Consider the following 13508-nt stretch of genomic DNA (forward strand, 5'->3'; position numbering starts at 1 on the left):
GGCGAGAGCTTAACTCCATTCCACTAAGAAGGGTATGTTCCAGTGTCCCGGTTTTCTTAAGCACTTTAATCATAAGTGCCACAAAATTCGTCCAATAAAACATCGCAAAGCGTCAACATTGTGTTCGCTCCGTACCATTGGCCAATGATCGTCGTCGGACTTCGATGTCCCGCCTTCCGTGGACAAGATCGGCCCCGGCTCGGCGGCCATGTTGAGTGCGGCATAAGACCAGCGCGTTCTGGGACACCCTTGCCCGCCTATCCTGAGAAGCCGCTGCTAATTCTGGGCACCGGGAAAGGGTTCCTTGGGGTACAGAGCAGCGGGCTGGCTCGGACGCGGTCGGTTAGCGGTCTTGCCTGCGTTGCGATATCGAGTGGTGCCTCCACCAAGGGCTGCCGGCGCCATCTTAAGTGTGGCACATCCTGCTTGTCTCCCTTGCCTGCTCGCCTCCATGGGGTTTTCAAGCACGGCTGGAGCTCGGCGCCCTGCTGCCCGGTGCATCCAGGCAGGATGGAGGGGGCAGAGCTGCCTCCCATCTCACGAATGCAAACTTTCGCTAATTTTGCAAAGGACAGCAAAAACGTTACCTGAGATTCAACCGGTCAAAATAACAGCCATTCTCTCTCTTCCCCCGGGGGTAAAAAGGGAAAGAAAAGCCCCTTTCAGCATCGCAATTCCGAGCTTTGTACTTTCGTGGGCGAGTTTTGCAACCTCTGGTCGTTCCGTCCACATTCCTTGGTAAAGTTTTGTGGGGGGAAGGGGGACAGAGGGAGCAAAACCAAAACCTCGACGTCGCGGTTTTAATTGGCTTGGCCCAATTCCTTGGATGTTGCCCGCGGGTGGGTGGCAAGTTTGGTGACTGTAGGAGAATCAGTTTGGTGGTGATTGGCACGGAGTGGGGGCATTTTGCTTTGTGAAAAGCATATGACAGGCAGGAGTAAAATTGGCGGAGAAACCGGTTCGCCTTTCGCAGCTTTCTCTCGCCTAGGGAGCGAATCTCTTTCTCTGCCCCCCCCCCTCGGTTTTTATTTTTTTTAATGTTTATACTGTTGTTATTAAGTGGAGATTTTAGTTCGTTCCCCGGAAAATGGTCGGTGTGGCCAGAAGGCGAAACATCGCGGTGAAAATTAAAGGGCGGTGATGAACTGGGGCGAACGATTAAAGAGTTGCCGGCTTCCAAAGTATTCGTCCCCTCCCTTCATTCCCGGACACGCGAATGGACGTTTCCACGTGCGCGAGAGCGCCGCTCTCGGGCGCTGCGCGGCCAATCCCCGACAGCTGCTCCCCTCCCCGGTGCACAGCACTCAAGTGCGTGTTTACTGGGAAGCGGTGCGAGCGCGAGCGCGCAAGTTCTCCCCGCGCACTTTGTTCGCCGCTGCGCCATCCTAAGCGCGCCCGGGCGCTGGGCTGGCCTTGCGCCCGCGTCGGAAGCGCATATGCGTTCGCGCGCGCGCGCTCCTGCGAGAGAGACCTTTAAACGATGCTCTCACCCCCGCTTCCCGTGGGGGTGGGTGGGGAAGCTTGGGCTACAGCTCTGCAGAGGGCTGCGCAGGTTGTGCGCGAGCCGCCGCGCTCCGGGAGCCCGGGAGGGCGCTCTCGGGCTCGGCCGGGTGGAAGCGGGTCGGAGGCGCCTTTGCAACTTTGAAGTCGCCCCTCGGCGGAGCAGCGGGCGCCGAGCGCAGCGAGCAACGTCAGAAGTCGGCTTTTGGCCACCCGCCCCTCCCCTCCTCCCCTCCCCCTCCCCAGGCTCCGCCCCCAAGCGTTGCGTTGTAACAATGCCTCCGCCACCGGGCTCCTGCGCGTTTGCAGCACGCCCAGCCTGCTCCCAGCCCCCTCCGAGGAGGGGACGGAGGGGGCGGCGGCGGCGGCGGCGCGCGGGCTCCCGAGGGCGCCTGCCCCTTTCGCCGCGCGCGCTTCGCAGCGCCGCCCTCCCGCGGGTTGCGCACACACCAGGCGCCCCCCCCCCTCGCGCTGCCTTTCCCTCAAGCACGGCTGAGGCCAGGCACAAACTCATCGCAGCGGTGACAAGACGGGCGCGGAGGGGCGGGCGGGCGGACTCGTACCGCTTTAAGGAGCCTTGCCCATTGTTTGCCCCGCGACCAATCGCCGTGCCCGCTCGGGCCCGGGCCGCCCAATCCGCGCCGGGCAGGGGAGTGAGCGCGCCGCCCACTAATCTATATTAAAGGTACTGGCGCCGCGTGAGCCGCGCACTGGCTCCGTCCAAAGCCATCTTTGCATTGTTCCTGCCTTCGGGCTCTCGGGGCTTTTATTTCGTGGCTCTCCCCCTCCCGCGCTCCCCACTTCCCCAGGCGCGCGCCGTCGGACCTGTACACTCTGGGGCTTATTTTTGTATTTTAACTCTATTTTATATACCGCACAAACATCCCAAGCCAGCCATGTCGGACACCGCCGTGGACACCAGTTCCGAGATCTCCACCAAGGTAAGGCTTCTCCGGAAGGCGCCCCGCGCCGTCTCCCGCCGCGGCGGATTTGGGGCGATGCGCCAGCAGAGCCCCCGAGTCGCGTTCTGTGCGTGGCTCCCGCGTCTCTCCAACGTGCGGCGTGCGCCCGCTCGCCCTCTGCTCGCCCCTTCCTTTGTTTGCGGCGGACTCCAGGCTTGCAGGATTCCCGGCTTCTTTCTCTTCCCTTTTTTCCATGTGGAAATCGGCAAGAAAGCCGCCCCCTCCGGTTGTGCCTCAAGTGCCCGGGGAGACGGGCGGATCGTGCCCGGTGGGCAAAGGTGAGAGGAAGAGGCTAGGCTGGGGGCTTTCGTGTGGAAAAGGTTGGAGCGGGCGCTCGCCTTCCGCTCGCCGACGTTGCCTGTAACAACGGCGAGGCGCCTGGAACGAGCTTCCATTCAAAGGAGGCTTCGCGGGTTTGACAGACGCATAAAACTTCCGAGGTCTCCTTTCGGTGGCGTTTTAAAAAAAGTGCGAGGAGGTGGAGGGGGGGAGGCGAGGGCGAGCGAGGGAGGAATCCGAAGCAAGCTGGAGAGAAGCCCCCGCCGTGCCAGACGGTCGTAAGCGAGCCGTGCCAGCTTTCCACCTGAAATTGAAACGGGCGAAGGAGCGCGCCGCGGCTGCTGCACCTCCTTTGTGATGGATCCGACGTACTTGCATCGAAGTTGCCCGTGTGTCCCCCCCTTCCTTCAATTTGTTTTTGCTAATTGCACGGAAATAACTTTACGACCCCCGGTGGCTGCGATAAAAATCGGAAGCGGTTTATTTGGGCAAGAGGGGGTGGGGGGAGCGGGAAGGAGGTCTGGGTGATTGGAAGCGGGGGGGGGGGGAGTTATGAAGACAAGTCTTCACTTTGATCGGAAGCGATCGAATCGGCGCCGGGCAAATGTTTGCGGGCATCCAGCGCAGGTTCTTTGTTTTAATGGTGCAGGGAAGGGATTGCGCGTCGCGCCGGCCCCTTGCGTGGCGCCCCAGTCTCCCGGGAGCGCTCCATATTTTCGCCTTGCTTTCCTCCCCTCGCCCTCCGGCAACCCTCCAGCGCCCCGCGCCCCGCCTGCTGCGGAAGGGGTTTTCCTGCCCACCCACCCCCAAACGGGAGCCCGGACCCCCGCACGCCGCCCGCAGACGAGGGTTTCCTCCTCCCTACGAATCGAATCAAGATTTAACCTTCCGGTGAGGGGAAACGGGGGCCGGTTTTTGAAAAAATCCGTGGCGACTGCTCCTCCCGCCCCTCCATAGTTCAGCGGCCCCCCAAGTGAACTAGCATGACCCTTCCCCCTCACCTCCTTCGCCCCGTGAAGAGCGACGTTGAGGAAGCGCCTCTCGCAGAGGCTGAAGGGGGTCGCAGCAGGGGTGGGGAGCCGGGGCAGGAGGGGGCTTGGCGGCGGAACCCACGCGTGCGAGGGCGCAATGGGCGGAGATGAAGGGCAGGACGGGCTGCGGGAAGGCGAAAACCCGGCGCTTCCCTCCCGTCCCCAGCCGCTGCTGCTGCCGCCGCCGCGGAGATGGCCGGGCCGCGGGCCCCCTCCCCAGCCCACGGGCGGCGGATACAATGTGGCCGCCGGCGGATCCACCGTGCCAAGCGGGCGGCGCGCGGCCGCTCCAGCCCCGGCCACCCGCGGTCCGAAGGCTCGCGGCGGGGAAGCGGTGCCGCCGCCGGCTCGGCTCCTCGCCGCCCCACGCCTGCGTCCGGGGCCCTCGAGGGCATTCGCGCGGGATTTTTCCGGCGCCCTCGAGCGGGCTGCTTCCCCGCTCCCCCCACGCGTGCTCAGCCCCTCCTCCCCCAGTCTCGAGGGGCTTTAGGCCGAGAGGGAGAGCGGCAAGGTCATCCGCGGCAGCCCCTTCCCCAAGGCCCCCTCGGCCAGGAACGCCTCGCGGGGAGGACAAAGCTGCGGCCCGGAGCCCCGCGCGCGCTCGCTCGCCCGCCCTCGCCTCCAGCCTCCCCGTGCGGCTCGCCGGCCGCCCCACTTCCCGCTCGCGGGCTGCCTTGGGAGCGCCCCGTGTGCCCCGGCTGGCGCTTGCTCATCTGTGGCGGAGGGCCGGATCCGGGCGCCGGGAGGTGCGGCTTGCCGGCGAAAGAAAGGCTCGGCTGGGTCGGGGGGTGAAGCACGGCTCCTGCCGCGCTGGGGCTCGAGGGGAGGTGCTGCCGAATGAGCCCCCACCCGTTCTGCGGGAGCGCGTCTCCTGCCGTCCGCGGGCGAGGGGCGGTGGGCGTCCTTGATGTGACAGGTGGCAACCTGCGGGGACCAGAGGCGGGGAGAGTTCGGATCGCGCTTGACTTCCCAGCATGGTCGTTGGCACACACTCCCGGATGAAGGGCTGCTGCCCCCGAACCTGTTCTTTGCGGAGGCGGCAGCTTTCACGGTTTCCCCCAACGTGACCCTTTTTGGACCCGTGGGGAAGAGTTCCCATCCCCCATGGATAGAAGGCCTGGGGGAGGTGTGAACCCCGAACCTATTTTCGGGGTGGAGAAAACAAGTGTGTGCTGTTTTTTCCCTTTTCCCTGCTTGCAGCGCCAGGGCATTAAAATGCTCGGGGGTAGAAAGCTGCAGATTTATTTCCCAGGCGGGCGGCGGCTCCTCTCTCCAGCGCCGCCCCCGGCTGTCTGCGACCGCAGTAAACAGCGAGCGAACGGCAACCCGAAGCGTCCCACCACGTGCCGCTTTCTGCTCTCGCTCGCCTTCTCTGGTCCCCGCCTGCGCGGCGCCTCTTGGGAATCGTAGTCCGCTTCCAACCCGCGCCCTGCCACTTCTGCCTCGCACGGGGCTTTGGCCGCCGGCCTGCTCTCGGAGAGAACTATACGTCCCGGCATACCTTGGGAGCTCGGTGGCGACCGGCCAATCGGAGTGGCGCCAAGTGTGGCGCGCAGGTTTGAAATCGCCCAGGGCGCATGGCGGTACCGCCAGCCCCGAGTGCTCAGTGCACGCGCCCCCTGCAGGTGGGAGGTTTGTGTTCAGCGCTGGCCTACTATTAAAGGAGCTTTGAAAAAAATACTGTCTGGATAATTAGGGGCTACTGTTACACTTTGGAACAGCTTGCAATTTAAAAAACAATCCACTGAGTATGTGGATTGCTCTTGGCTTTAGCATGCATGTGGTTTTGCTGATTTGTAGATAGTAGGAATTACTTCTGTTTGGCATTTTTATTGCCACTCTTCTGCTATCAAATGAGACTCGTGTAAGCTCCTTGCATTGATATTTCCTCTGCTGAAGACCTTGTGCAGTAATGGGGCTTCACATTGTTGTTAATAAAAGATGTGTGTATCCTAAGTGCAGCTTAGGAGCTTGGCAAATTTCTCTGCACTAAAAGAGTACGTTACATGAGGCAGGCTTTAATTGCATTCCATAATGTGGGATTTTCTGCTTGTTTTTTTAATCCCTAGCAATGTTGTAGTTGATTTCCAGCAGTCACCTCTCCAGGCTTAAGCACTGAGTTGAGCCTTGTGGCTTTCAATCTAGAGTCCATTGCAGATGGCTGTGTTCTTCGGAGCTGGACGCGTCTGCTGGTCCTACTTCTGACCATGCGGCCGACCTGCAAGGATGCCCGGGGAGGTTGCTCCGGAGCATTATCCAGCCTTTGTGGCTATAGCTAATAGAGCTGGAATCTGCTCCTGCTTCTTGGCATAGTGTTGCTAATCTCGCTGGATGAACACAGTCAGATGTTTTGCAAACCCAATACGCTGGGCTGTCTTGCCAGAGTCGGGCTTGAGCAACAGATGTGTGTTAGTGGCACTGACGGGAAGCACTCGAGGGGGGCCTGCTGCTCCTGAGCAGTGCAGGCAGAGCTTGCTAATCCATTCCTGATTTACCCGGCAGCCTCGGCTGCCATGAGAGGCTTAGAGGGGGCACCCTTGCCTTGCCTTGCCTGGGCCTGCGGTGCCGGCGACATAATCCAGAGGCTTGTCTCATCCAAGTCAAGATGAGGGAGAGGATTGCGTGGGACGGGGGCATTCCTGAATTATGTGGGAGCAGCACGCACCGGGGTTGTCGTCATTCGAGCAGCCCGTGCTGCAGGGAGTGAAGGCAGACTCTGTGGGGGGGGGGGCTGCGGAGCCGTCCAGCGCCCAGCCCTGGCTTGCTGCTGCGGAGGTCAGTGTGGCCTGGATGTCCTCAGGCACCGCACGGCCTCGCCAAGAGCCGGCTGCCACCCGGGTGCTGCGGGTGCAGAGGCACCCCCTCTGGCATACGGGACAGGCGTGCTCCTGGAGGCGAACTGAGCCAGGCGGGGCACGTTCTCTGGCTCCAGCAGCCGGCATGGTGCCGTTTCCGCTCCTCTGCAGCCCAACGTGCAGTAGGCAGAGAAACGCTCACTTTCAGTTCTGTGGGCTCCCAAGTCCTTTCCGTGCGGTTTCTCGTTCAAAGTCAGTGGTTTGGTTTGTGAACCCTGAATTCACCCAGGCCTTTGCCTGACCTTTTCACAGGACAGAGGAACTTGCTGTGAGGCTCTGGGTGCCGAGGACGGGTGGGGTGGAGGCATTTCTCTGCCCCAGACGAGGACTCCAATCCAATAAACATGTGGCCTGTTACGAGGGAGGTGGCGTCGTGTAGGAAAAGCACGACAAGCCGGCTTTTCCATTTAGGAGTCCTGAGGTTTCCGTGTGCTTGTCAGTGCCAGATGTTTGAAGTGGAGCCCGTCTTTTCAGGGCGGAAGGAAGGAGCCGCGCTCGTGTTCGCCAGCCAGCCAGGCTTCGGCGCTCAAGCTGTTCTGCACGTGGGCGGGGAGCGGTTCGTCCATTCCCACACTTTCCCCAACTGCTGCTGCTGCTGCAACGCTTCTGCTGGTCCCCCCTCCGCCATTCCAACTCTCCTGGGGGGCGGGGGGGGGAGTCCAGCTCCCCGAGAAGAGCACGGATCCTGTTGGAGGCTGGAATCCTGGTGACTCATTCTGGTTTATTTCTGTCCCTTTTAAGGACTTGAAAGAGAAGAAAGAGGTTGTCGAAGAGACAGAAAATGGCAGAGATGCACCGGCCAATGGCAACGCTGTAAGTATTGCTTGTCGGGCGAAGCCGGCTCAGCAGTTGAACCGGCACGGAGCTAGCTGCCTGCTCTTCGGTCTGCCAGGGAGTTTCCGCAGCAGCTCTCCGTTGTTCCTCCCCGGCCCCTGCAGCTGAGATCCTTTAAAAAATACATTAAATTGAAATCTAGAGAGAGCAGAGGTGGAACCGTTCAAGCAAATCGATGTCTTTGCTGTTGGAGTTCCACCTTTCGGATTTTGAGGCCAGCCCTGGGATTGTGTGTGTGGATGCAAAGTCATAATCTCCTTTTTCCAGGATAAGCTGAATTGCTTTGTGGGCAGCATATGGGGGTGAATGAAAACCCAAACAAGTGGAAGGAGATTTTATTATTAATAAAAGACTATTCAAATCATGAAGTAACCCATTGCATCTGACTGAAATGCTTTGTTTGCTATGGAGTGGGTGAAAACGACTGTAAACAGCAGAAAGAAGAAGGCTGGGGAAGGGTGTCGAAGGCGTTGGGCCTCCCTTCTGGTTACTGTCCCCAGTCCCCACCAGCATCCCAGTCCTGACCCAAACCCCCTTCATGGCATCCTCATTTGGATTGCCTTAGAGCACAGCCCTATGTCTCTCCAGACGCAGCTGGCCTACAACTCCCAGTATGCTTTGTGCTCCCACTCCCCCCCCCCCAGGAGAGCCGCTAAGGTGCTGGCATCCTGAAAGAGCAGCGCCAGGTGGCCCGGAAGCCCCCGTTGGCTTGAGCCCAGCCGGTGTCCATGGCCACTTTTTTAAGTGTGTCTTGTTTCAACAAGGAGAACGAGGAAAACGGGGACCAGGAAGCCGACAACGAGGTAGATGAGGAGGAAGAAGAAGTTGGAGACGACGAGGAGGATGAGGAAGACGGTGACGGTAATTGTCCAGTTTCTGCGTCTGCCTACCCACGTGCCCCAGCTGGGCCTCTGGCACGAGGCACCCTCGCTTGGTTTGCGAGGGCAGCGGCTCCCCCTAGCGACCGTCCTGGGTTGGGCGCCATCAACGGGACAGCTGGCTTTCCACCAGTGCCACCAGCACACACACGCACAGGCAAACCAGCACACGCGCACAGTGTGGGAGGTTTTCTCCTGCTTCCTCCTCTGGCTTTACCAGCTGGCACAGGTGGAGTGGTATTTGGGCATACAAGTTGCCCACCTTGAGCATATAGGTGATGTTTTCCTCCCAGTTATTTATTTTAGACACCTTTGAAGGAACGCGCCTAGTCCTTTTCCACCTGTCCCTTTCCTGTCTTCACAACCTTGTGAGGTGGGTCAGACTGAGATTTCGAAACCAAGCTCAAAAGCTTCATGTTTGTGGAACGGAGACTTAATTCTGGGGGTCTCCAGTCCTGCAGGACACTACGCTGGGGAAGGCTAATTTAACTGTTTGACCAGCCAAAACCAGACCGTGCGTGTCCAGCCATGCAGGGAAACCCACGGAGTCTCTGTTGCTGCCATTCTGCCGCAGGACTGGCAGCTGGAGGTTTGCAGGTGTCTCCCAAGCACTTTTCTGTTCCCGTGCTGAAGAGTCGAGGAACTTCCAGCAGCTTCCCACATGGGCATCCTCATTCCATCCCACCTGCTCCGTAACTCTTCCAAGAAACGCCTTGTGGCTCTCCACTGGCAAAGCGATACGGCTGAAAGGCCGAGCAGCCCCTGTGCCCCTATGTACTGCTGTGAGAGCAAGGTCTAAAGACCCCTTCTCTGCCCCCCCGGCCGGGTGGGGGGTTGGACAGGAGCCGCTGCAGCTTCGTGTCAGATGCCCGAGTTCCGTGCCTGCACCGGATGCCAGTGGGTGAGGGTCCCCATTGCGCTTGGGGGCTTGTGCGCCTGCTTTTCCCCCTGGCCACACATGGAGCTTTCGTGCCCTCCCCTGGGTACGCCTTTCCCCCCGCAAAACGCACCAGGAGCTGAATTAGCGCTGGCCTTTTGCAGCACTAGCCGGCCGAGGGCAACCTTAATGGCCTTTTCTTCCCTTCGTCCTTAAGGGCTTTTCTGAGCTCTCAGGTGCATCCCGCCCCCAAGTGGAAAACGAGGCAGCTTGCAAAAGGTTCGGCTCCTTTCTAGGAAGAAACCCTGCTGGAGATTCGAAAGCTGCTGGGGTGTCCGTTCCCCCCCCCCCCCCAACAACCTTCGGCTGCTTCTGGAGGGCTTCCTGTGCCGATCGGGCCAGTTTTGCATAATTGGGTGTTTGCCACTGGACGGGAGTGTTGCTTCCCTGCCTCCTGTCGAGGGGGGGAGCAGAGCTTGGAAACCATGGTGATGTCGCCACCGAGCCGGGAACGTGCGGGTTGCCCTCCGGGAATGGGAGCAAAGGACTTGCTCCTGTCCCAGGCAGCTGCGAGCCTGAGAGGGCTTCTCCCTGGGGGGCCTCCATTCCCCCCTCCCCAAGTAATTGCCGGGGTCAGGAGGCTGCATGCCACAAATGGCAGCTCAGGAATAGAAGCTGGTTCTCGGAGGGAAGGACTGAATGCTTGCCGGGCGGCTCTTCCGGATACCACTTTGATCCGCCGGTTGATTTTGCCGAAATCCCGGAATGCAGAACGCCCCAGTCGCCTGCGCTTGAGCAACAGTCCAGTTCCCCAGTCCCGCTGCAGCCTTCGCCCGGCTCCTCTCTTCTCCCTAAACTGCGCCAGCTAAGCCAGGAGTAGCTGGGAGCCCTTCCTGGGGGCTAATCTTCCCTCCCAAGTAGGGAAGGGCGGCCTTTCTGTCCAGATGACCCTAATCTAGAACTCCCATAATCCCCTGCCCTTCCACTCCAGTCTCCCCTGGCGGCTCACGGTAACACGCAAGTGAGATTACTGGCCTAAACATGGAGGGCCGGCTACTTAGCTAAAAGGGCTTATGCTGGAACAACACCTGCCCCCCCCCCCAGCCCCGTGGCTTTGAAAAGGCTTTCGCAGGCACTCCCTCCTGTTGGGATGAGCCGTCCCTGATCCCGCTGCTCTGGTTCACCCCTTATCTGGGTCAGTCCATGCCTGGCGCACACTCCGTCAGTGCCGAAGGATGCGGCCCGCTGGTAGAATCCATGCCGGTAGTACCGGATAATGAGTCAGAGCGAGTGAATTCTGGCTCTCCGGCCTCATTAAGGATGGGCTCATCGCAGGGAAGGGATGCGGAAGTAATCAGTCTGGCTGAGCAGCGCGATGCCGCTCCCCCGTCCTGGAGCATCTTGTGAGGTTCGACCTCACAGAAGTGGCTTGTTCAGGCGCCCTTTGACACCCCCCCCCCCCGCCCGCAGCCCTGGCTTTTCTGGAGTTTCCGCGTGCAAGCCAAGTGACACTCTTGCACACCGGGCTTGGGCAGAGCAAAGCACAGCCCCAGCGTGATCCTGAACCTACATTTTTCTGTAGTGGTGTGTTTATGGTTTATACATTGATGGCTTTTCCTTGGTTTTTATAACCAAGCACCAGTGAAACGCTGCATTGGGGTGGGGGGAGGGAGCCTGCCTGTGTTAGTGCATTGGAAATACAGAAGAGTCTAGTTAGCAAATGAAGACCCCCGTCTTTTCCCAAATTTTTAGCATGGCTTTCCTATTAGTGCCCTTGTTCTCCAATGCAGGCTGTCTGCAGAGGATGGGGGCTTGAGGGGGGGGCTTTGCCTGCCTCCTCTCTTGGGGGGTCTTGCACAGGTGGGGAACACGGAAAGATAGTGGGTCAAGTCCACCAGGGCAGTGCAGGTGCTCCCGGTCCATTTTTCAAGCCGCCTCTTTTCCACAGGCGAAGAAGAAGATGGCGATGAGGATGATGAAGCAGAGGGTCCCACAGGCAAGCGGGCAGCTGAGGACGATGAGGTGAGCAGCCCTGGGGCACCGCGAGGGACGTCCAGCCAGTGGGTGGGAGTACTGGGCCTCCCCTTCATGCTGGGGCCCCCAGAGGCATTGAACTGCAATGCCCATCATTCCCAGCCAGCAGTCATGGCTCTGTGCCCAGGCAGGGAGGGGCAGCTCTCACGCATTCTGTGCCTCTCCGTTGTGCATGTGGCATGGATAGAAAGTTGTGGTTCCTTGTTGCCCTGCAAATTTAGAGGGCTTTAAATGGCTGGTCTTCCTCCCGGGGCATGCTGGGAATTGTACTACTGCATTCCCTGCCCCCAAAACTCCTATCATCCTTGGCCATGCTGATGGGAGCTGTAGTCCCAAGGCAGCAGGGCAGTCTATCCCTGCCCTGGGCTAAGCTTCATTCATTGCCAAGCCATTGGGCTGTCCTGGAGGTTCGTGTCACGTGGCAGGTCTCAGCGTGGCGTATCTGGTGGCCGCAAGTAGCTGCCTCCCGCCCCCTGCCAGCCCACACACCTAAATTTGACGCACCGGCTTCGTCCTTGTCCGAGCGGGGCATGTAGAGCAACCGGGGGGCGGGGGGCTGCCTCTTACGCAGCCGTGGTCCACCTCACCCAGTGCGGCCAACACTGACCGGCAGCAGGCGTGGCCAGGCCAAGCCTGGACCTGCCCCATTGCCCCCACCTGGTGCCTCATGGTCATGGACCTCCGCTCCCATCGTGCCCTGCCTTGCCTGCCCAAAACTGCCGCTGCAAGGCATTCTGGGAAATACAGGCCAAGGAGCCGTGGAGGGGAGGGAAGTCCGTGCTGGGGCTTGGGGTGGACGTCCTCCCCAGGGCCTGGGGAAAGGCCAGAGCTGGCCCCGTCCGGGACCCCCAGTCGCGGCTGCTTCCTCCCCAGGTGGGGCGCCCGGAGGCCTCGGCCCGCCACATCCCCACGCTTGTGCCGCTCAGCCCCGAAACCTTGCAAGCCGGGAGAGTTGGGGACAGCCTGGGCAGGCCCCCCTTTCCTGAGCGGCCGCTCTCACTCACCCAGCACTGCTCTGCTTTCCCGCAGGATGACGACGTCGATCCCAAGAAGCAAAAAACCGACGCGGATGATTAGGAAGCGGAGTGCTAAACAGAGAGAGAAAACACGTTTTTTTTTAAACTTAAGAGGAAAAATTTTTTAAAGGCCAGCGTGGCCTACTTCACCTTTGAAACTCCCCGTTGCAGACCCCGTCCCCCGTCCTCTTTGCTGTGGTCACTGTCTGCACAAGTAGAGCAGAAACACCCTGAAAAACGCCAGTGCGCCGCTGCCGGTCGCCCAGTCCCCATGAGATGATAAAGCGGAAGCCTCTTCCCTCGTCCGCTGCCGCCTTGGGGAGCACGGGGGAAGACGGCCCTGTCCCCACCCCACTCTTCCCTCCCCCACGGAAAACTTCAAGGCCCAGCTTGCTTTTCTTAAAAGTAACTTTAAAGGAGAATTTGTTTGTATTTTTTATTTACATTTTATATTTTTGTACATAATTGTGACGAGGTCAGCCATTTTTAACGCGATCTCCGATTGACCAAAAGGGGGGCTTTGATGTGCAGGTTTTTTTCCTCTGTCCCTAAAAACAAAAAAAATTCTTGACTTTACTTGTGGTGTGACCATGTCCAAACCATTATCTCAAAGGAGAAGAAAAAAAAAAGACCTTGTAAAAAAAGAATCAAAAACGCAAAAAAAGTCCAATCTTTATTCCAAGCATTCCAGTAACTTTTGTGTATGTACTTTAGCTGTACCATAAATAGTGGTTTGTATGAGATGGCAAGGCCAAAGACTAAAGGGTTTTTCTTTTTTCCTTTTTTTTGTCTGAAGTTGCTGTTTTGTTTTGTTTTTTTTTTTTTGGCCTGTTTGTATGTGTGAAAACGATGTTGTCCAACAATAAACCGGAATTTTATTTTGCTGAGTTGTTCTAACGAAGCTGGTTGCACAATTGCTGTGTAGTTTTTCTTTTCTTGCTCTTCCCTATCCTGTTAACCTTCTCACATGCAGATTTTTTTGTGACTAGGGAAAACCTGCAAGTTGCTTGGGGTAAAAAAAAAAACAACCATCCACTACACCCTGCCACAGCGGAAGTGAGCGGTCAGTCCTTGCTGGAATAGGAGTTTGCACCCTGAGCCAATGTGTCCACTAAGGGCCTTCACAGTGATCGCAGAGTTAACAGTGCAGAAGGGTAGGACTATACCATCTCCTGGACTGTATTGTCAGATCTTTCTCCTTTTCCCACTTCTGCTAGGAGATGTCCGCTCCACCTTGTGTAA

At 58.8% G+C, this 13508-nt stretch overlaps 1 protein-coding gene across 2 annotated transcripts; it reads left to right on the top strand.

Moving 5' to 3' along the window:
• Positions 1–2203: 2203 nt before the first annotated feature.
• On the top strand, positions 2204–13180 carry PTMA (prothymosin alpha). Of its 2 annotated transcripts, none has more exons than XM_044456225.1 (5): positions 2204–2441; positions 7369–7440; positions 8226–8322; positions 11165–11238; positions 12280–13180. In XM_044456225.1, exons 1-5 carry the CDS (start codon positions 2397–2399, stop codon positions 12325–12327), a joined length of 336 nt encoding a protein of 111 aa, XP_044312160.1. In that variant the 5' UTR covers positions 2204–2396; the 3' UTR covers positions 12328–13180. The 2 variants fall into 2 exon arrangements, with proteins under 2 accessions (XP_044312160.1, XP_044312161.1); XM_044456226.1 differs by having other exon boundaries at positions 8229–8322.
• Positions 13181–13508: the final 328 nt, after the last annotated feature.

Source organism: Varanus komodoensis, unplaced genomic scaffold (genome assembly GCF_004798865.1).
Source record: "Varanus komodoensis strain SLA01 unplaced genomic scaffold, ASM479886v1 scaffold82, whole genome shotgun sequence".
Taxonomy (NCBI): domain Eukaryota; kingdom Metazoa; phylum Chordata; class Lepidosauria; order Squamata; family Varanidae; genus Varanus; species Varanus komodoensis.

Excerpts from the sequence above, each read along its gene's own strand:
- PTMA (XM_044456225.1), top strand. The coding sequence starts at position 2,397 with ATGTCGGACACCGCCGTGGACACCAGTTCCGAGATCTCCACCAAG. Across the intron at positions 2,442-7,368 it reads GTTCCGAGATCTCCACCAAG|GACTTGAAAGAGAAGAAAGA; the intron begins GTAAGGCTTCTC and ends GTCCCTTTTAAG. Across the intron at positions 8,323-11,164 it reads GGATGAGGAAGACGGTGACG|GCGAAGAAGAAGATGGCGAT; the intron begins GTAATTGTCCAG and ends TCTTTTCCACAG.